Source organism: Balaenoptera physalus (assembly GCF_965194825.1).
Source record: "Balaenoptera physalus genome assembly, chromosome: 3".
Classification (NCBI taxonomy): domain Eukaryota; kingdom Metazoa; phylum Chordata; class Mammalia; order Artiodactyla; family Balaenopteridae; genus Balaenoptera; species Balaenoptera physalus.
Window position 1 is genome coordinate 20,996,733 of NC_138890.1, and position 21,843 is coordinate 21,018,575.

General features: G+C 36.1%; 1 protein-coding gene across 6 annotated transcripts in view; it reads left to right on the top strand.

Annotated features, from left to right (window-relative positions):
- Positions 1–21,843, top strand: part of UIMC1 (ubiquitin interaction motif containing 1) — a 132,508-nt gene that overhangs the window by 12,104 nt on the left and 98,561 nt on the right. For 4 of the 6 annotated variants that reach the window (XM_082453472.1, XM_082453469.1, XM_082453471.1 and 1 more), the window contains exon 2: positions 8,070–8,224. In XM_082453472.1, coding sequence (XP_082309598.1) covers positions 8,078–8,224 — 147 coding nt within the window. In that variant the 5' untranslated portion in view covers positions 8,070–8,077. Of the gene's footprint in view, positions 1–8,069; positions 8,225–21,387; positions 21,433–21,843 lie in introns of all 6 variants that reach the window. The other 2 variants (XM_082453467.1, XM_082453468.1) reach the window with 1 other exon arrangement.

Consider the following 21,843-nt stretch of genomic DNA (forward strand, 5'->3'; position numbering starts at 1 on the left):
TGTGGCAGGCATGTGGGATCTAGTTCCCTGACCAGGGATCGGACCCAGGCCCCCTGCATTGGGAGCATGGAGTCTTACCCACTGGACCACCAGGGAAGTCCCTAGATTTTGTATTTCTTAATGATTCAATCTGGTATGTTGTATGTTTCTAGGAATTTATCCATTTCTTTGATGATGTCCAAGTTGTTGGCATATAGTTAGTTGTTCATAGCAGTATTTTATGACCCTTTGTATTTCTGTGGTATCAGTTGTAATGCCTCCTCTATCATTTCTGATTTTATTTGAGCCCTCTCATTTTCTTAGTGAGTCTAGCTAAAAGTTTGTCAGTTTTGTTTATCTTTTAAAGAACCAGCTCTTACTTCCACTGATTTTTTTTCCCTTGTGTTTTTAGTCCTTGCTTCATTTCTTTCTGCTGTGAACTTTGTCTCTTATTACAGTCTTTGTCTTATAAAGTCTATTTTGTCTGCTATAACCATAGCTGCCCCAGCTTTCTTTTGGTTTCCATTTGCATGGAATATCTTTTTCTCCATACCTTCACTTTCAGTCTGTGGGTGTCCTTACATCTGAAGTGAATCTCTTGTAGGCAGTATATAGATGGGTCTTTTTTTTTTTTTTTTTTTTTTTAAACCATTCAGCCACTCTCAGTCTTTTGATTGGATAATTTAGTCCATTTACATTTAAAGTAATTATTGATAGCTGTGTACTTATGGCCTTTTTGTTAGTTGTTTTCTGGCTGTTTTATAATTCCTCCGTTCCTTTCTTCTCTTGCTCTTTTCTTTTGTGATTTGATGATTTGCTATAGTGGTATGCCTAGATTCCCTTCTCTTTATTTTTTGTGTGTCTTCTATAGATTTTTGCTTTGTGGTTATCATGAGGCTTACATAAAATAACTTAGGGGAGTCTGTTTTAAGTTGATAACAACTTAAGTTTGAACACTTTATAAAGCTTTATATTTTTCCTCCTCCCCAGAACACTCCCTGTCTCACTTCTTGGAATTTCCTGATAAAACTTTGACTCGTTCTTTGGTTTGTTGCTTGCCTCATATAGGACCCAGCCACAGGCTATTGACCAGTAAGATAGACTAAAAATGTTCCAACCTAGTGAGTTCCCTCCAGCTGTGAGAGTGAAATTGTTGATAGGCATGTCTTGCCCTTCCTGGGTTCATAGATTTAGGGGAGGAGGGTGTATGGGAGAAGCTCTTGGTATGAATTGCAGAGACTCATGGTATTCTTACCCAAAGTTAAACAGTTTTCGTGAATAAATATTTTTAATTTTGTTGTATGCTTTTGGTCAGTTTCCAAGCTGAAATAGTTGTTTTTGACTATTTTGTCAGCTTTTTAAGTTTATTCTTGAGAAAAGATTTATTAACCTCTTTATTTGTCATGACAAGTAATTGGAAGTCCATGGTTGAATTTTAGTCAAGGTATCCACCTGTGCAACCACCACCATAATCAAGATACAGAACACTTATCTCAGGAGGTACCCTTGTGCTCGTTATCAGTCATTTCTCTCTCTCCCCCAGTCTGCCCTGAGGCAATTACTTGTTTGTTTTCTTTTCACCATTGATTATATTAGTCTTTTCTAGAATTTCATATACAGGCATACCTCAGATCTTGTGGTTCCTCACGCTGGTCAGAATGACTATCAAAAAGTCTACAAATAACAAATGCTGGAGAGAGTGTGGAGAAAAGGGAACCCTTTTACACTGTTGGTGGGAATGTAAATTGATGCAGCCACTATGGAAAACAGTATGGAGGGTCCTTAAAAAAGTAAAAGTAGAGATACCATATGATCCAGTAATCCTACTCCTAGGCATATATCCAGAAAAGATGAAAACTCTAATTTGACCTGCTATATAAAACAAAAAACAAAAAACAAAACCTCTAATTTGAGAAGATACAGACACCCCAATGTTCATAACAGCACTATTTACAATAGCCAAGACATGGAAACAACCTAGATGCCCATCAATAGATGATTGGTTTAAGAAGATGTGGGGTGTGTGTGTTTGTGTGTGTGTGTGTGTGTGTGTGTGTGTGTGTAAAATGGAATATTACTCAGCCATGAAAATGAATGAAATAATGCCATTTGCAGCAACATGGATGGCCCTAGAGATTATCATACTAAGTGAAGTCAGACAGAAAGACAAGTATATTAATACTTATATGTGGAATCTAAAAAATAATACAAATGCATCTGTATATAAAACAGAAACAGGCTCACAGACATAGAAAACAAACTTATGGTTACCAATGGGGAAAGGGAAGGGTGGGGAGGGATAAATTAGGAGTAAGGGATTAACAGATACAAACTGCTATACATAAAATGGATAAACAGCAAGGATTTACTGTATAACACAGGGAACAACAATATTTGGTATCTTATAATAACCTGTAAGGGAAAGTAATCTGAAAAAAAAAACTGAATCACCTTGCTGTACACCTGGAACCAACACAGTATTGTAAATCATCTATACTACAGTAAAAAATTTATCTATTAGCTTAATATTTTCTTTTCTGTGTGATTTCTTCTATTTCTTCAAGACTTAAGTCATTTAAAAATATGCATTAAGAATAGAAATTTGTTTGTGTTTAGCTTCCATTCTTATGATAGGGAATGATTTTGTGAATGACTCTGGATTGGAAGTGTTTGGGTGTACATTTTATTACCATCCTTCCTTAATACTAGGATTGTACAGACTTTTTTTGATAATAAGATGTAACATTTCCCTTAGGAGTAATTGGATGATTAAACAATTTGAGAAGTTTGTAACACAGTTAAGGTTGTTCTTCTTATTTATTTTTTTAAAAATTGCTTTGCCTTAAAAAAAAATAATTAATTTGGTTGCGTTGGGTCTTAGTTGCGGCAGGCGGGCTCCTTAGTTGCGGCATGCGAACTCTTAGTTGCAGCATGCATGTGGGACCTAGTTCCCTGACCAGGGATCAAACCCGGGCCTGCTGCATTGGGAGCATGGAGTCATATCCACTACGTGACCAGGGAAGTCCCTAAGGTGGTTCTATTTTTTTTTAAAATACATAAATTTATTTATTTATTTATTGGCCGTGTTGGGTCTTCGTTGCTGTGCACGGGCTTTCTCTAGTTGTGGCGAGTGGGGGCAACTCTTCATTGTGGTGCGTGGGCTTCTCATTGCGGTGGCTTCTCTTGTTGCGGAGCATGGGCTCTAGGCCCGCGGGCTTCAGTAGTTGTGGCACTCAGGCTCAGTAGTTGTGGCACACGGGCTTAGTTGCTCTGTGGCATGTGGGTCTTCCCGGACCAGGGCTCGAACCCGTGTCCCCTGCGTTGGCAGGTGGATTCTTAACCACTGTGCCACCAGGGAAGTCCTAAGGTTGTTCTTTTTAAATCAGTGACTATTTAAGTTATTGAGTCTCTGCTTTGGTTATGATGTAAAATCATCTGGGGAGGTTTTTTTTTTAATTTAGGTAGAATTAATAGAACATAAAATCCAACATTTTAGACATTTTCAGGTGTATAATTTAATAGCTTTTCGTACATTCAAAATGTTGTGCAGCTATCACCAGTTTCTAATTTTAAACATTTTCATCACCCCAAAAAGAAACCCTGTAGTCACTAAGTAGTCACTCTATATTTCTCTTTCCTCCAACTTCTAGCAGTCTTAATCTGCTTTCTGTCTCTGTAGATTTGTCTATTCAGGATGTTTCATATAGACAGAATCATACAATATGTGGGCTTTTGTGTCTGGCTGCTTTCATTTAACATTGTTTTCAAGGTTTATCCATGTTGTAGCACGTATCAGTACTTTATTCCTTTTTAAGGCTGACCAGTATTCCATTTTATGGATGTCCCACATTTTGTGTATCCATTCCTCATTTGGGTTATTTACATTTTTTGGCTATTACGATTAAGGCTGTTATGAACATTTAAGTACAAGTTTTTTTCTGAATACTTTTCAATTTTCTTGGGTGTTTACCTGGGAGTAGAATTGCTAAGTGTATTTTAACTTTTTGAGGAATTGCCAAGCTATTTTCCCCAGCAGCTGCAGAATTTTATATTCTCACAGTGGATGAAAGTTTTAATTTCTCTGCATCCTTGGGACTTCCCTGGTGGTGCAGTGGTTAAGAATCTGCCTGCCAACGCAGGGGACACGGGTTCGAGCCCTGGTCCGGGAAAATCCCACATGCCGTGGAGCAACCTAGCCCATGTGCCACAACTACTGAGCCTGTGCTCTAGAGCCTGTGAGCCACAGCTCCTGAGCCCGTGTGCCACAACTACTGAAGCCCACATGCCTAGAGCCGGAGCTCCGCAACAAGAGAAGCCGCCACAATGAGAAGCCCGTGCACTGCAATGAAGAGTAGCCCCTGCTTGCTGCAACTAGAGAAAGCCCTCACGCAGCAACAAAGACCCAACACAGCCAATAAATAAATAAATAAATAAATAAATTTATAAAAATTCTCCACATCCTTGACAACATTTGCTGTTTTCTTAAAATAAAAAAAAAAACCCCACAACTTTGAGATATGATTCACTTACCATATAATCCACCCACTTAAACTATACAATTGAAATTAAAAAACAGAACTGCCATATGATCCAGCAATTGCACTTCCGAGTATTTACCCGAAGAAAACAAAACACTAATTTGAAAAGATATATGCACACTAGTGTTAATTGAAGCATTAGTTACAGTAACCAAGATATGGAAGCAACCTAAATGTCCATTGATAGGTTAGTGGATAAAGAAGTCGTACACACACACACACACACACACACACACACACACACACACACACACTGAAATATTACTGAGCCATAAAAAAATGAAATGTTGCCATTTGGAACAGCATAGATAGATCTAGAGAGTATTATGCTAAGTGAAATAAGTCTGACAGAAAAAGACAAGTACAGATGTGTGATCTCACTTATATGTGGAATCTAAAAAACGAAACAGACTCATAGATATAGAGAATAAACTGCTGGTTGCCAAAGGGGAGGGGGATTGGAGATGGGGCAAAATGGATGAAAGGGATTGAGGTGTACAAATCTCTAGTTATAAAATAAATAAGCCATGAGGATGTAATAGCATAAGGCATATGGTCAGTAATATTTTAATAGTTTTGTATGGGGGCAGATGAGTTACTAGACTTATGGTGATCATTTCATAATGTATGCAAATGTCAAATCACTATCTAATATACCTGAAAATAACATAATATTGTACATCAATTATATTTTCAATTAAAAAATATACAGTTGAAAAGTATAGAATTTTAAAACATTTTATCACCTCAAAGAAGAAATCTCTCTGTCCCTTAGTGGTTACTCTTCAACTCTTCCAATCCCCCTGTCCTTGACAACCAGTAATCTACTTTCTTTGTTTATAGATTTGCTCTTCTGGATGTTTCATATAAGTGAAATCATATAATATGTGGGATTTTGTGACTGCCTTCTTTGACTAAACGTGTTTTCAAGGTTTATTCATGTTGTAGCCTGTATCAATACTTCATTCCTTCTTTTTTTCCCCCACAGTGACTGCACCATTTTACATTCTCATCAACAATATACTAGGATTCCAATTTCTCCGTATCCTCGTCAGCACTTGTTATTTTCCATTATTTTTTTTATAGCGATCATTAGTGGGCTTTGCATTTGCCTGATGACTAATTATGTTGACCACCTTTTCATGTGCTTACTGGTCATTTATATATCTTCTTTGGAGAAATGTGTGTTCATATTCTTTGCCCATTTTATAATTGGCTTATTTGCCCTTTTACTGTTGAGTTGCAAGAGTTCTTTATATATTCTGTATACAGTTCCTTTATTACATAGATGTTTTGCAAATATTTTCCCCATTCTTTATTATTTTTTTAAACTTTTCTTAAAATTATGGTTTGGAGCACAAAGGGTTTTTTTTTAATTTAAAAAAAAAATTTATTTATTTTTGGCTGTGTTGGGTCTTCGTTTCTGTGCGAGGGCTTTCTCTAGTTGCGGCAAGCGGGGGCCACTTTTCATTGCGGTGCGCGGGCCTCTCACTATCGCGGCCTCTCTTGTTGCGGAGCACAGGCTCCAGATGCGCAGGCTCGCTAGTTGTGGCTCATGGGCCTAGTTGCTCCGCGGCATGTGGGATCTTCCCAGACCAGGGCTCGAACCCGTGTCCCCTGCATTGGCAGGCAGATTCTCAACCACTGCGCCACCAGGGAAGCCCCCACAAAGGTTTTTAATAAGATGAAGCCCAGTTTATCTGTTCTTTCTTTTGTTGCTTATGCCTTTTTAAAAAATACATTTGTTTATTTTATTAATCTATTTTTGGCTGCATTGGGTCTTTGTTGCTGCACACAGGCTTTCTTTAGTTGTGGCAAGCGGGGGCTGCTCTTCATTGTGGTGTGTGTGCTTCATAGCGATGGCTTCTCTTTTGCAGAGCATGGGTTCTAGGCATGCAGGCTTCAGTAGTTGTTGCACGTGCACTCAGTAGTTGTGGATCACGGGCTCTAGAGTGCAGGCTCAGTAGTTGTGGCGCATGGGCTTAGTTGCTGTGTGGCATGTAGGATCTTCCCGGACCAGGGCTTGAACCCATGTCCCATGAATTGGCAGGTGGATTCTTAACCACTGCGCCACCAGGGAAGTCCCATTGTTGCTTATGCTTTTGATGTCAAATTTAACAAACTATTGCCTGTCCAAGATGACAAAACTTTATGTATATGTTTTGCTTAAGAATTTTATAGGTTTTGCTCTTTCATTCAGGTCTTTGATCCATTTATTTCATGCAGTTCTTTATCATGTGAGGTAGAGGTCCAGTTTCATTCTTTTGCATTTGGATATCTGGTTGTCCCAGTTCCATTTGTTGAAGAGACTTATGTTTTGTCCATTGAATTATCTTGGTACTTTTGTCGAAAGCAATTGATAGCAAATGTGTGGGTGTTTTCTTGACTCTCACATAATGAATAGTTCTTCTATTCCATTTATCTTTATTTCTATTCTTGTGCCAGTGCCACACGGTCTTGATGATGTAGCTTTGTAGTAAGTTTTGAAATTGAGATGTGTGAGTCCTTCAGCTTTGTTCCTTTTTTTCAAGATTGTTTTGGCTATTCTGGGACCTCTGTTTTTCCATGTGAATTTTAAGATCAACTTGTCTATTTCTACAAAAAAGCCAATAGGAATTGTATTAGGGATTATGTTGTATCTGTAGAGCAATTTGGGGAATATTGCTGTCTTAACAATGTCAAGTCTTCCAATTCATGAACATGGGATGTCTTTGCATTTACTTAGAACTTTTATATCTTTCAACAATATCTTAAAGTTTTCAGTTGCAGGTCTTGCACTTTTGTTAAATTTTGTTAAGAATTTTATTATCATTATTATTTAAGGATTTTATTATTCTTGATGGTATTAAAAATGGAATTAAAAAATTTCATTTTTGGATTATTTATTGCTAGTAGATAGCAGTGTAATTGATTTTTGTATATTTACCTTGTATCCAGCAATCTTGCTGAACTTGTTCATTAGTTATAACAGTTTTTTAGTGGATTTCTTAGTTCTTTTTTTTAAAATACAAGATCATGCCATCTACAAAAGGCAGTAGTTTTACTTCTTCCTTTCCTATTTGGATGTCTTTTATTTCTTCTTCTTGCTTAATTGACCTGTCTAGAGCCTCCAGTATAATGTTCAATAGAAATGATGAAAGCAGACATTCTTGTCTTGTTCCTGTCCTAAGAGGAAAGCATTTTGTCTTTCACCTTTAAGTATGATATTAGCAGATGTCCTTTATTGGGTTGAGGCATTGGTATTAAAAAAAAACTTTTAAATAAATAATAATATACAGTCAAGAGAACCAGTTATTTAAGTTAATGTTTAAAGAACTAGGATAAATTATTGTATTTTTCCTATTGTAATATCGCTGAAGAGATGAGATTTATATATTTATATATGTATTTTTTCCTTTATAGAAAAAATACAAATCTTAATGAGTAGTAGAAGAGTTCAGAAATCCAGTTTTACTTCTGTTAGATGCATATCTTTTTTTTTTACATGACCAAATTACAAATAGCATCTAAAAAACTTATACTTTAAGTAAATTATTTTTCCTTGTATTTCAGACAAAAAGATGCCACGGAGAAGGAAAAAAGTTAAAGAAGTCTCTGAAGCTCAGAACCTGGAGAAGAAAGATATAGAAACTACCAGTTCTGTCAATGTGAAGAAGAAGCGTAGACTTGAGGATGCATTCATTGTGATATCTGATAGTGATGGAGAGGTCAGTATTATGAAGAGTAGAGCTCCAGGTCTCAAACTAGGCCTCCTTATCTATGACTAGTTTGTTTTGTGAGACTATACCTTAATGACACCATGCAGTTTTTTGTTTTTTTTTTTAATTTTAAAAAAATTTTAAATTTTTTTAAGGGGTTTTTTTTTTTTTTTTTTGATGTGGACCATTTTAAAGTCTTTATTGGATTTGTTACAATATTGCTTCTGTTTCATGTTTTGGTTTCTTGGCTGTGAGGCATGTGAGATCTTAGCTCCCCGACCAGGGATCAAGCCCACACCCCCTGCATTGGAAAGCGAAGTTTTAACCACTGGACCGCCAGGGAAGTCCTGACCATGCAGTATTTACTTAGCTTCATTTTGATTTGTAAATGGAATTAAGAATTACTTAAAAGAAAGAAATCATACTGTTTGGCTGAGGATGGATCATAGTTCCTCAGTTTTATATTAACTGAAGGTGATATTTTAAAACTATTTGAATAAATTAGATGTGAATCTTAATTTTCATATGTCTGGAAAATGAGAGAAAGACAGTGGAAATGCCTTTTAAGTCTCTAGATGTACTCTGTCCAATGTGGTAGCAACTAGTCACCTGTAGCTATTTAAATTTAAATTAATTAAAATTAAATACAAGGAAAAATCACTTCCTCTCTTGCACTAGTCACCTCTAGTACCTGCTGTGTTAGCGCAGGTATACAACATTTCCTTCATTGTAGAAAGCTTTGTTGGACAGTGCTGTAATAGATCTTAACATCTTTCCTTTGTTCCCTATTTCCATTTGTTAATTGGAGATTTGTACCTGTCTATAGGTCACATCCAGTAAGGCAGTGAAGTAAGTCATAGTTTTTTCCTCTAAGTTTACCTCTCGCTCTTTATCCTCTGTCTCATTTGATGGTAGAACCACTCATTTACCTCAAGTTATAAAGCTCAGAATTATCCCTAACTCTTTCCTCTGTCTCATGTTTTATACCTAATCATTCACCACAACCTTCAGCTTTTTTAATATGATTTTTCTTTTTTTTTTTAAATTTAATTTATTTTTATTTTTGGCTGTGTCGGGTCTTTGTTGCGGCATGCGGGATCTTCGTTGTGGCGCTCAGGCTTCTCTCTAGTTGTGGTGTGAGGGTTTTCTCTCTCTGATTGTGGCGCATGGGCTCCAGAGCGTGTTGGTCTTTGTAGTTGTGGCTCTCGGGCTCCAGGGCACGTGGGCGCTGTAGTTTGAGGCACACGGTTCTCTAGTTGAGGTGTGCAGGCTCAGTAGTTGCCCTGTGGCATGTGGGATCTTAGTTCCCGGACCAGGGATCAAACCCGCATCCCCTGCATTGGGAGGCAGATTCTTTACCACTGGACCAGCAGGGAAGTCCCACATCCTTTAGTGTTTAACCTTTTAAATGACACTCAAATCTGTCCTTCCTGTTCCATTTTTCATTTCTTTTCTTGATCATTTGTTATTTGAGTTCTTATAGCAGACTCTTAACTTGCTTCTCTGCCTTCAGTTTTTTCTCTCTAAATTTCACTTAGCTTACTCCAGCTTTCTTCTAAGAATTTAAATTTTAGATCTTTTTACTTGCTTGCTTAGAAATCCTTGACTCCATAATCCCCACAAAATCAGTTTAGAATTTTAATGTGGTATACTCTGTCAGAACCTTTACAGTCTGAATAGTCTCATTTATATTCTTATCAGCAGTGTGTTAATTTCCTTGTTCCCTGCAAAGACTATTATGACATTTTTTATTTTTCCCAACTTGATAATCAGAAGTATGTTTTTAATAATAAGCAAGATGGAACATTTTTTCATATTTCTGTTGGATATTTGTTTTTTTTGGGGGGAACTTTCTTGTAGTCTGATTTTTAATTAGGATTTTGTCTAAATAGTTCTTTTTTAAAGTATAAAAGTATAAAGAAGAGAACAATCCATTGATTCTACTATTTGGATAACTAAACTTAATATTGACAAGAATAAAATAGTAATACACATACAGATATATTAAAAAGTTATATACATACCTGTTAAAAAATCAAAACAGAATAAAAACAGTTCAAAAGTGTTTGAAAATAAAACAGTATAGAAAGGTATAAAATGAGGATGTACACCTGAGTCAGTGTACATTTAATGAAAGGTAACAGTTTCTTCTGTATTTTTCCAGAAAAAAAAAATCTTTATACAGAATACCATCAATAAACACTTTTACGGGAAAGGAATCATGTGACACATAATGTTTTGCTTTTTCACTTAATATTACTTGTAGATCTTTCTATAACAGCACATACAGATTTATCTCATTAAATTTTTAAAAATTGTCAAATATATTGTATATATTGTATATATTGTATGTACAGGAGAGTGCATAATATGTAAATGCATAGTCTAAAAAAAAGAATCTGAACACCTATAGTCACCATATTTGAAGCCCTCTTGACTTAGTGTGGACCCTCCCCAAATGCATCTCTTTCCACACATACAGAGGTAACTACTATATTTATCTTTCCATTCTTTTCTTTACATTGCTACCACATTTACATGTATCTCTAAACAGCGTACATATATATTGAAAAACTTGAGTCTCAGTGGTTAGGCACTTCTACCAATGTTTTTCAGCAGTCTGTCCTTTCTCCAAAGATTTGAAATTTCACCTTTATTGTAAACTAAAATCTTGTCTGTAAATAGGTTAGTTTTTGGATTTTCTATTTTGTTCCATTGATCTATAACATATTTTTGAAATAATAAGGTAGGCACTTATATCTGCTAATAATGATAATTTTTCTCTTTTCCTTTCAAGTGTTTACAGTTAACTTTTTTGCTTGTTTTATTGCATTGACTATAGACTCCACGATAATATTGATTGATAATCAGTGATAGAGTACATCTTTATCTTGATCTTGAATTTAATTGTGGAAGTATTCTGATGTTTTGCTATTCGTTTCATATTTCTGTTCTTTATTATGTTTCAGAAATATTCTTTAACTGCTTATTTACTATTAGTATTTTTAGAAATGTATGTTTAATCAAATGTTTAATCAAATTTCATTATTTAGCAAGATGATGATACAGTTTTTCTCCTATTATCAGTTAATATTATATGTTAATACATTTTTAAATTTTGGAACATCTTCGCATTTCTGGAGTAAATCTTACTTGGTCATGATGTATTACATTAACATAATATTGAATTTTCTTTCTCGGTATATCATTTATGAGTTTGCATCTGTATTTCTAGTGGCGTTTGTTTTATGTAATTGTCTTTTTTTGGTATTGTTTTCATCAGATTTTAGGATTAGGTTTATGGTATAAAATAGAGGGAGCTTTTCATTATTTTAATGTTCTACCAGTTTAAATAGTAAAGGAATTTTCTGTTCTTTAAGGTTTACTAGGATTTGTTCATAAAACTGGTCTACCAACTAACTTTTAATATTACTTTATGTTCTTTTAGTATCTCGGTATTTTTGTGCATTTTTAAAAAAGACTTTGTCTTACAATGCAAAAATGTAGTTGGTAGAGTCATTCTTTTGGCCTGTGAGTTTAAAATTAAATGAATTACTTGATATTTCTTCTGCTCTTTGCACTGCTGACAGCACTAACTTTAATTTATTCTTCAGCTTAGTTGTCAATTTCTGGTGGGGGGAGTCCTTGCAGATCTTCCAAGACTGGGGTCAGTTGGCCATCTCTTGTGCTTTCATAGAACCTATATTTCTGTAGTATTGATTGTCACACTGTTTTGAAACTGCCGCTGTGTTTTTCTGCCTTTAACACTAGACCATGATTTCCTAGAGGTTAGGAATTTTGTATCTTAAATACCTAACAATAGTGCTTGGCCTATATTAGTAGACGTTATCAAAAAATACCTGTATTAAGTTTTACTTGTTGGTGCTGCTGTTTTATTTATTTCAATATTTCTTCAAGAAAACGTTCTAGTTCTCTGGTGCAAAAGAAGCCAGGAAATGTCTTACTTTTTTCTTCCTTCCTTCCTTCCTTCCTTCCTTCCTTCCTTCCTTCCTTCCTTCCTTCCTTCCTTCCTCCCTCCCTCCCTCCCTCCCTCCCTCCCTCCCTTTCTTTTTTAAATTGAAGTATAATTGATTTACAATGTTGTGTTAATTACTGCTGTACAGAAAAGTGATTCAGTTTTTTATATATGTATGTATATATACATTCTTTTTAAAAAATATTCTTTTCCCTTGTGGTTTATCATAGGATACCAGATATAGTTCTCTGTGCTATACAGTAGGAGCTTGTTGTTTATCCACTTTATATATAAAGTTTACATCTGCTAACCCCAACCTCCCACTCCATCCCTCCCCCAACCCCCTCCCCCTTTGGCAACCACCAGTCTGTTCTCTATGTCCGTGATTTTGTTTCTGTTTCATAGATAGGTTCGTGTTGTATTTTAGATTCCACATGTAAGTGATATCATATGGTATTTGTCTTTCTCTTTCTGACTTACTTCACTCAGTATGATAATCTTTAGTTGCATCCATGTTGCTGCAAATGGCATTATTTCGTTCTTTTTTATGGCTGAGTAGTATTCCATTGTATATATGTATCACATCTCCTTTCTCCACTCATCTGTTGATGGACATTTAGGTTGTTTCCATGTCTTGGCTATTGTGAATAGTGCTGCTATGAACATGGGGGTGCATGTATCTTCTTTTTAATAAATTTATTTATTTTATTTTGTCTGCGTTGGGTCTTCGTTGCTTCACATGGGCTTTCTGTAGTTGCGGCGAGCGGGGGCTACTCTTCGTTGTGGTGTGCAGGCCTCTCATTGCGGTGGCTTCTCTTGTTGTGGAGCACAGACTCTAGGTGCGTGGGCTTTAGTAGTTGTGGCATGTGGGCTCAGTAGTTGTGGCTCGCGGGCTCTAGAGCACAGGCTCAGTAGTTGTGGTGTATGGGCTTAGTTGCTCCGTGGCATATGGGATCTTCCGGCCCAGGGATCGAACCCATGTCCCCTGCATTGCCAGGGGGATTCTTTTTTTTTTTTTTTTTAAAGTTTAATTTTTTAAATTTATTTATGGCTGTGTTGGGTCTTCGTTTCTGTGCGAGGGCTTTCTCTAGTTGTGGCAAGTGGGGTCCACTCTTTATTGCGGTGCGCGGGCCTCTCACTATCGTGGCCTCTCTTGTTGCGGAGCACAGGCTCCAGATGCGCAGGCTCAGTAATTGTGGCTCACGGCCCTAGTTGCTCCGCAGCATGTGGGATCTTCCCAGACCAGGGCTCGAACCCGTGTCCCCTGCACTGGCAGGCAGACTCTCAACCACTGCGCCACCAGGGAAGCCCCTGGCAGGCGGATTCTTAACCACTGTGCCACCAGGGAAGTCCTCACAGGAATTTTGAGAGAAATTAAATGAGGTGATGTATTTAAAGTACCTGACACATAATAAGTCTGCAGTACATAGTAACTGTTTATTAAAAGCTTCTATTTTATGATATAAGCGGTAGACATATTGTAAGAAACACATTTATATAAGAGAGTACAAAAAGCGTGCTACATCATGAAATCACTTCTTTGATACCAGTTGGATCATGTGCCTCACTGCCTGAAGAAAGATGCACATAAGGGTCAGTAACCAGTTGGATTCTGTTGGTCCCAAAACGATCCATGGGGCCAGTTAATGAATTGGATCTACAGTTGATCCTTGAACAACACAGGTTTGAACTGTGTAAGTCCACTTATACATGGATTTTTTTCAATAGTAAATATTACTGTATTACGTGATCTGTGGTTGGTTGAACCTGCAGATGCAGAAACGCAGTTACGGAGGATTTGCAGATATGGAGGAACCGTGTATATAAAGGGTGCCGCCTGTAAGTTATACACAGATTTTTGACTCTGCGGAGGGTCGGTACCCATAACCCCCCTCGTTGTTCAGGGTCCAACAGTATTTATTCTTGTCTTCTTCAGTCTTCAATTCCCCATTTTCAAGATTCTCAGTTGTAAATTTGAAGTATTTCAGTTGGATAAGTTTTAGCTTTCCTGGAAATGGAAAGATAAATTCCTGTCTGCCATTTTTTCTCCATCTTTTAGAGAATAGTTTTTTGAATCTCGTAGCATTTGTTTTGTTGTTAGTATCTGTTCAACCCTTTATGAAAGAGAGCTTAGGCATCACTATGTGCTCTAAAAGTAAAACCATCTGAGAGTTTTTTTTTTTTTTTTTCATCTGAGAGTTTTAATCAGGAATGGGTATTGGATTTTGTCAAATGTTTTTTTTTTCTTTTTTTTTTTTAACATCTTTATTGGAGTATAATTGCTTTACAATGGTGTGTTAGTTTCTGCTTTATAACAGAGTGAATCAGCTATACATATACATATATCCCCTCCCTCTTGCGTCTCCCTCCCACCCTCCCTATCCCACCCCTCTAGGTGGTCACAAAGCACCAAGCTGATCTCCCTGTGCTATGCGGCTGCTTCCCACTAGCTATCTATTTTACATTTGGTACTGTATATATGTCCATGGCACTCTCTCACTTCGTCCCAGCTTACCCTTCCCCCTCTCCGTGTCCTCAAGTCCATTCTCTACATCTGCGTCTTTATTCCTGTCCTGCCCCTAGGTTCTTCAGAACCATTTTTTTATATTCCATATATATGTGTTAGCATACAGTATTTGTTTTTCAAATGTTTTTTCTTAGTGTATGACATGAAATTATAATTTTTCTTCTTCAGTCTGGCAGAGTGGTGAATTACATTGATCTTTGAATATTAAATCAATCCAGCATTCTTGGGATAAACTTCCCTTGCTCCTGATGTTGGATTTGATTTGCTAAAATTTCATTCAGGATTTTTACACGTATCTTCATGAGGGTTATTGGTTTGTCGTTTTCTTATAATGTCTTTATCTGGTTTTGATGTCAGGGTAATTTTGGATTTATAGAATGAGTTAGGAAATGTGTCCTCTTCAGTTTTTTAGAAGAGTTTATATTATTTCTAACTTAAATGTTTGATAGAATTTGCCAGTAAAATCATCTGGGCTTGAAGTTTTGTTTGTGGAAAGGATTTTAACTACAATTTCAACTTCATTAATACATATAATGCTATTAAAGTTATCTCTTTTCTTGAGTAAGCTTTGATTGTATCTTTCAAGGAATTTGTCCATTTCAACTACATTGTTGAATTTCTTGTTATAAATAGTTGTTTATAATATTTCGTTGTTATACCTTTTGAAATCTGTAGAATGTATGGTGATAACACCTCTCTTATTCCTGATACAGCTCTTTCTTCTTCATCTTGATCGGCCTGGTTTATCACTTTTGCCTTCACTGATTTTCTGTTTAATTTTTCTGTTTTCAGTTTAATTGATTTCTACTTTGATCTTTATTTCCTTTCTTCTGCTTATTTTATTTTTAATTTTTATTATTTATTTATAAAAATATTTGTTTATTTTGGCTGCACCGGGTCTTAGTTGCAGCATGCGGGATCTTTAGTTGCGGCATGCAGACTTCTTAGTTGTGGCATGCAGACTGTTAGTTGCAGCATGCATGCGGGATCTAGTTCCCCGACCAGGGATCAAACCCGGGCCCCCTGCATTGGGAGCGCAGAGTCTTACCCACTGGACCACCAGGGAAGTCCCTCTTCTGCTTAGTTTAGTTTTCTCTTTTGATTCTACTTTCTTAAGTGGAAGCTAAGGTCAAGCTAAGCAAGAGACCTTCTTTTCTAATATAGGTGTTTAATGCTGTAATTTTTGCTTAAGAACTACTAAAGCATCCCACAAATTCTTTACATGTTGTGTTTTCATTTTCATTTAATTCAAAATACTTTCTAATTTCCCTTTGATTTCTTCTTTGATCCATGGGTTATTTAGAGGTGCAACATTTAGTTTTTAAATACTTGGAAATTTTTCTAGGTTTTTCTGTTAGTTATTTCTGATTAAATTACATTGGTCATATATACTTTGTACATTTGAATCCTTTTTAAATTGATTGAAACTTGTTTTATGACCTAGAATATCATTTATCTTGGTAAATATTCTGTGTGTACTTGAGAAGAATGAGTATTTTGGGTGATGTTTTCTATAAATGTCAATCTGGTCAAGTTGGTTGATAATGTTGTCAAATTTACTATATCCTTATTGTTTTTCTGCAAATATTCTACAAATATTTTGAGGGAAGTATTATAGCCTTTGACTATAATTGTGGATTTGCCTATTTCTCTTTTCAGTTCTGTCAATTTTTGTTTTATGTACTTTGAAGTTTTGTTATTAGGTGTGTGAACATTTAGGATTTTTGTCTCTTCTTGATTGAGCCCGTTATTGTTATGAAATAACCTTTTTTTAATCACTGGTGATAATCTTTGCTCTGATATTTACTTCTTATGACAGTAATATAGCTACTCCAGTTTTCTTTTCTTTTCTTTCTTTCTTTTTTTTTTTTTGGCTGCGCTGTGCGACTTGCGAGATTTTGCTTCCCCGATCAGGGATTGAATCCGTGTCCTCAGCAGTGGAAGCGTGGAGTCCTAACCACTGGACTGCTGGGGAGTTCCCTTCTTTTTTATTGATAGGGGAATTTTTTTTTTTTTGGCCGTGCCGTGCGGCATGCAGGATCTTAGTTCCCTGACCAGGGATCGAACCCATGCCCCTGCAGTCGAAGCACGGAGTCTTAACCACTGGACTGCCAGAGAAGTCCCCATAGGAAAATTCTTTAATAAAAACAAGTATACATGTTACCATTTGTGGCTTAGCTGGAATAAATCTGTCCAAGTTAAAATTTTATTAAGGACCAAACATAGAATGACTGGTTTTTGTATAAAGTAATGGAATTCCCTCAAAACAATGTGTCTACTTCCATTTTAAGACCTCTGAAAAGCAAAATATCTAGTTATTAAAATAATTAAAACTTTTCACCTGTAGATGAAAATAGTTATCCATGAGGTTAAAGCATACAATGCATGTCACATGCAAATACCCTTTTTCTGGAACTTACAAACTGCGGGCCTAAAATTATAATTAAGCCATTTCTCCACATTTATTTAGTTTCAAAACATGAGAAGTATCTTTTAACTATAGAAAATTACCAAATGACCTAATGTTCAAAATATTTTAGAAATGCTATCTTGTGTTAATATTGGTTCATCCTGATATGTAGTGCATATATGTTAATATTACAGACTATTAAATACTAGTCACTCTTACTTTTTCTGCTGCCTAGAAGAAATAAATATTTCCATTCTTTGCAATTCTGTCACATATATAATATAGGACTGAGAATAAAATTCCCTTCTAATATAGCCATGTTTTGAACTAGCTTAGTTTCTTTATATGGTATTTACCTAGATTTACTGTACAGGCATCATGGATTGATTTTTTCCAGTTTAAAAAATACTACTTCAGTGACTTCCTTAATGAGTGTTCCTTAAAAAAAAAAAACCTTCAAAACTTGAGACATTTCTCAAAAATAGACTTTTATCGTTTAGTTTTGAATTTTGTCCATTAGTGCTTATATAGGATCTTAGATGGTTGACTTCAAGAAGGTTAATAACCCTAAAGCCAGATTCATTCCTATAGTCCATTCTGCCCACTGCATGAAAGTCATGATTTTACAGAACTCCCCAAATTGAAATTGTCTTCAGAAATACGACTTTTGTATTTTGTAGGATTGTCACTTCAACTTTAGTTGGTTATCTGGTTGTGATACAAAAAGGCATACAAACTACACATTGTTACAGAGAAGCAGTATAATGTAACACAATGTAGGAGATTAAGATGAACTTTTGATAAAAGGTAGAGAATCATTACTTCTATAGAAACAACGTTTTATCTGTCAAAATTCTTCAATTTCTGTAAAACCTATAATTTGTGAAAAGACAGTCTCTAAATCCAAGATTCTTAAAAACTATGCACAGGGACTTCCCTGGTGGCGCAGTGGTTAAGACTTCATGCTCCCAATTCAGGGGGCCCGGGTTCGATCCCTGGTCAGGGAACTAGATCCCACATGCATGCCACAACTAAGAGTTTGCATGCCACAACTAAGGAGTGGTGAGCCGCAACTAAGGAGCCCACCGGCCACAATTAAGGAGCACATGTGCTGCAACTAAGGAGCCGGTGAGCCGCAACCAAGACCCAGTGCAACCAAATAAATAAAATAAATATTAAAAAAAAAACTATGCACAAAAACCATAGTATTTGGGAAAAATGTTTATATAAGTAGTTTTAAAAATGTAACTTCTGCTACTTTTGCTACTATGAATTACACATTAACTAATTGAAAATATGCCACAATGGTAATTCTGGAAAAACAATTTATCATTTTCTAAATGGATTTTCCCCACATTTACTGTGTGACGTAGCTGTTAATACTGCACAAGTACAATTAACAATAATGTTTAATTACTTCTAATGTTTAAGCAGTCGAGGGATTTTTCTCCCTTAAAATAAGTTTTAAACATCAAAACCTATGCCTATAAAATTTAAAACTTTCAACAGTCCCAACATTTTGAATGAAAACTATTATAAACCATTATAAACTTCTCAAATGTTCCTTATATTATAGGTGTGTCAACCTCGTTATCTAGTGTAGAATCCTTCAAAGGTTTCTCTGTCTCTTCACTGGGTGACTTTTTCTAAGTGCAGCTCATGTGTGTGTTTCCTTTGTTGTTATTTCCATTATGCTGTGGCCATCAAACTTTCTTTTGACTTGTTTTACTGTAGTATTTCTGTTTTCATCCTCTTATTTTGAATCTTTTCGTATCTTTACATTTAAATGTAATTAAAATTTTTCTTTTAAATTACATTTAATTTTAATTTAAGGATCTCATTTAAATGTAAAAGAAATGTGAATTTCTTGTAGGCAGCACATATAGTTGAGTCTTTATTACCATTCTGACAGTCTCTGTCTTTAATTTGGGTATTTAGACCATTCAAGTTTTATGTGATTGTTGATATAGTTAGATTTGAATATATTGTCTTGATGTTTGTTTTTAATTTGTGCCATCTTTATGTCCTTTTTTGATTTTGGGGGGCACCTTTTTTGGATCACTCAAGTTTTGTTTTTTTTTTTTTTAATTTTTTATTGAAGTGTAGTTGGTTTACAATGTTGTATTAGTTTCTGGTGTACAGCAAAGTGATTCAGATATGTATATATATATTCTTTTTCAGATTCTTTTCCATTATAGGTTATTACAAGATATTGAATATAGTTCCCTGTGCTATACAGTAGGACCTTGTTGTTTATCTGTTTTATATATAATAGTGTGTAACTGTTAACCACAGCTCCTAATTTATCTCTCCCTACCCTTTTTCCCTTTGGTAACCATAAGTTTGTTTTCTATGTCTGTGAGTCTGTTTGTTTTATTTATTTTATTTTTTTATTGAAGTATAGTTGATATACAGTGTTGTGTTAGTTTCTGGTGTACAGCAAAGTGATTCATTTATATACATATGTATTCTTTCTCATATTCTTTTCCATTATGGTTTATTACAGGATACTCAGTAGAGTTCCCTGTCCTATACAATAGGATCTTGTTGTTTATCCATTCTGTATATAATAGTTTGCATCTGCTAGTCCCAAACTCCCAATCCAACCCTCTTCTATCCCCCACCCTGGCAACCACAAGTCTGTTTCTGTTTCATAGATAAGTTCATTTGTGTCATATGTGAGATGACACATTGAAGTGATATCATATGGTATTTGTCTTCTCCTCTTTTTTTTTTAGTATTTATTTTATTCTTGGCTGCGTCAGGTCTTAGTTGCAGCACTCGGGGTCTTCGTTGCAGCATGCAGGATCTTTCATTGTGGCGTGCAGGCTTCTCTCTAGTTGTGGCACGTGGGCTCAGTAGTTGCAGCGTGGGGGCTGCAGAGTGCGTGGGCTCTGTAGTTGCAGAACACGGGCTTTCTAGTTGTGGCTCACATGCTCAGTGGTTGTGGCGTGCAGGCTTAGTTGCCCTGCGGCATGTGGGATCTTAGTTCCCTGACCAGGGATCCCCTGCATTGGAAGGCAGTTTCTTTTTTTAAAAAAAAATTTATTTATTTTTGGCTGCGTTGGGTCTTAGTTGTGGTGTGGCATGTGGGCTCTCTAGTGTGGCACGCGGGCTTAGTTACCCCGTGGCATGTGGGATCTTAGTTCCCTGACCAGGGATTGAACCTGTGTCCCATGCATTGGAAGGCGTATTCTTAACCACTGGACCACCAGGGAAATCCCTTTTTCTTTCTGACTTACTTCACTTAGTATGATAATCTCTAGGTCCATCCATGTAGCTGCAAATGGCATTATTTCATTTTTTTATGGCTGAGTAATATTTCATTGTATATATATATACCACAGCTTCTTTAACCATTCATCTGTCGATGGGTATTTAGGTTGCCTTCATGTCTTTGCTGTTGTAAATAGTGCTGCTATGAACATTGGGGTGCATGTATCTTTTCAAATTATAGTTTTGTCTGGATATATGCCCAGGAGTGGGATTGCTGGATCATATGGCAACTCTATTTTTGGTTTTTTGGGGAACCTCCATGCTGTTCTCCATAGTGGCTGCACCAATTTACATTCCCACCGACAGTGTAGGAGGGTTCCTTTTTCTCTACACTCTCTCCAGCATTTATTGTTTGTAGACTTTTTGATGATGGCTATTTTGACTGGTGTGTCTGTTTAGGTACTCTGCCCACTTTTCGTCCATCAAGTATTTTTTATAATCTCTCTCTCTCTTTTTTTTTTGCTGCGCCGCGCAGCTTGTGGAATCCTAGTTCCCCGACCAGGGATTGAACCCAGGCCACGGCAGTGAAAGCACCATGTCCTAACTGCTGGACTGCCAGGGAATTCCCTATGATCCCATTTTCTCTCCCTTTTTGACTTGCTGGTTATAATGCTTTTTTATTTTAGTGGTTATTTTTAGTATGCATATTTAGCCTATCACAGTCTACCTTCAAGTGATACCATACCACTTCGTGTATAATATAATCATCTTACAATAGTTTACTGTTATCATCCCCCCCCAACTTTGTTACTGTTGTCATGCCTTTTACTTGTACATGTATTGTAAACCCCATAATACATTATTATTATTTTGTTAAATAGTTATTGTTTGAAGATAAAGAGAAACAGTCATGTAGTTATTCATATAATTTCCATTTTTGGTGCTTTTCATTTCTTTGTGTAACTCTGTATTTACATCTGGTGTCATGTTTTTCTTATGCCATAGGCTAGGTAGCTTAAACATGTAAATTTACTTCCTAACAGTTCTGGAGACATCCAAGATCAAAGTGCCAGAAGGGTCAGTGTCTGGTAAGAACTCTCTCCTTGGGTTTCAGATGGCTACTTTCTCACCATGTACTCATATGGCTTTTCTTTTCTGCATGTACTGGGAGAAAGACAGCAAGCTCTCTGGTGTTTCCTCTTATAAGGGCATTAATTCCATCATGAGGGTCCCACCTTAATGACTTCATCTAGTCATAATTACCTCCCAAAGGAGGCAACTCTAAATACCATCACATTAGGGGTTAGGGCTTGAACATATGAATTAAATGGAGGGAGGCCCACAATCCAGTCCTGCTGCCTGAAGGACTTGTTTTTTGTTTGTGGGTCTGCTGGCAATTAATTCTTTCAGTGTTAGTATATCTGAAAAGTCTCTGTTTTGTCTTTTTTTTTTCAATAAAATTTTTAGTTTGGAATAATTTAGATTTGTTAAAATGTTGG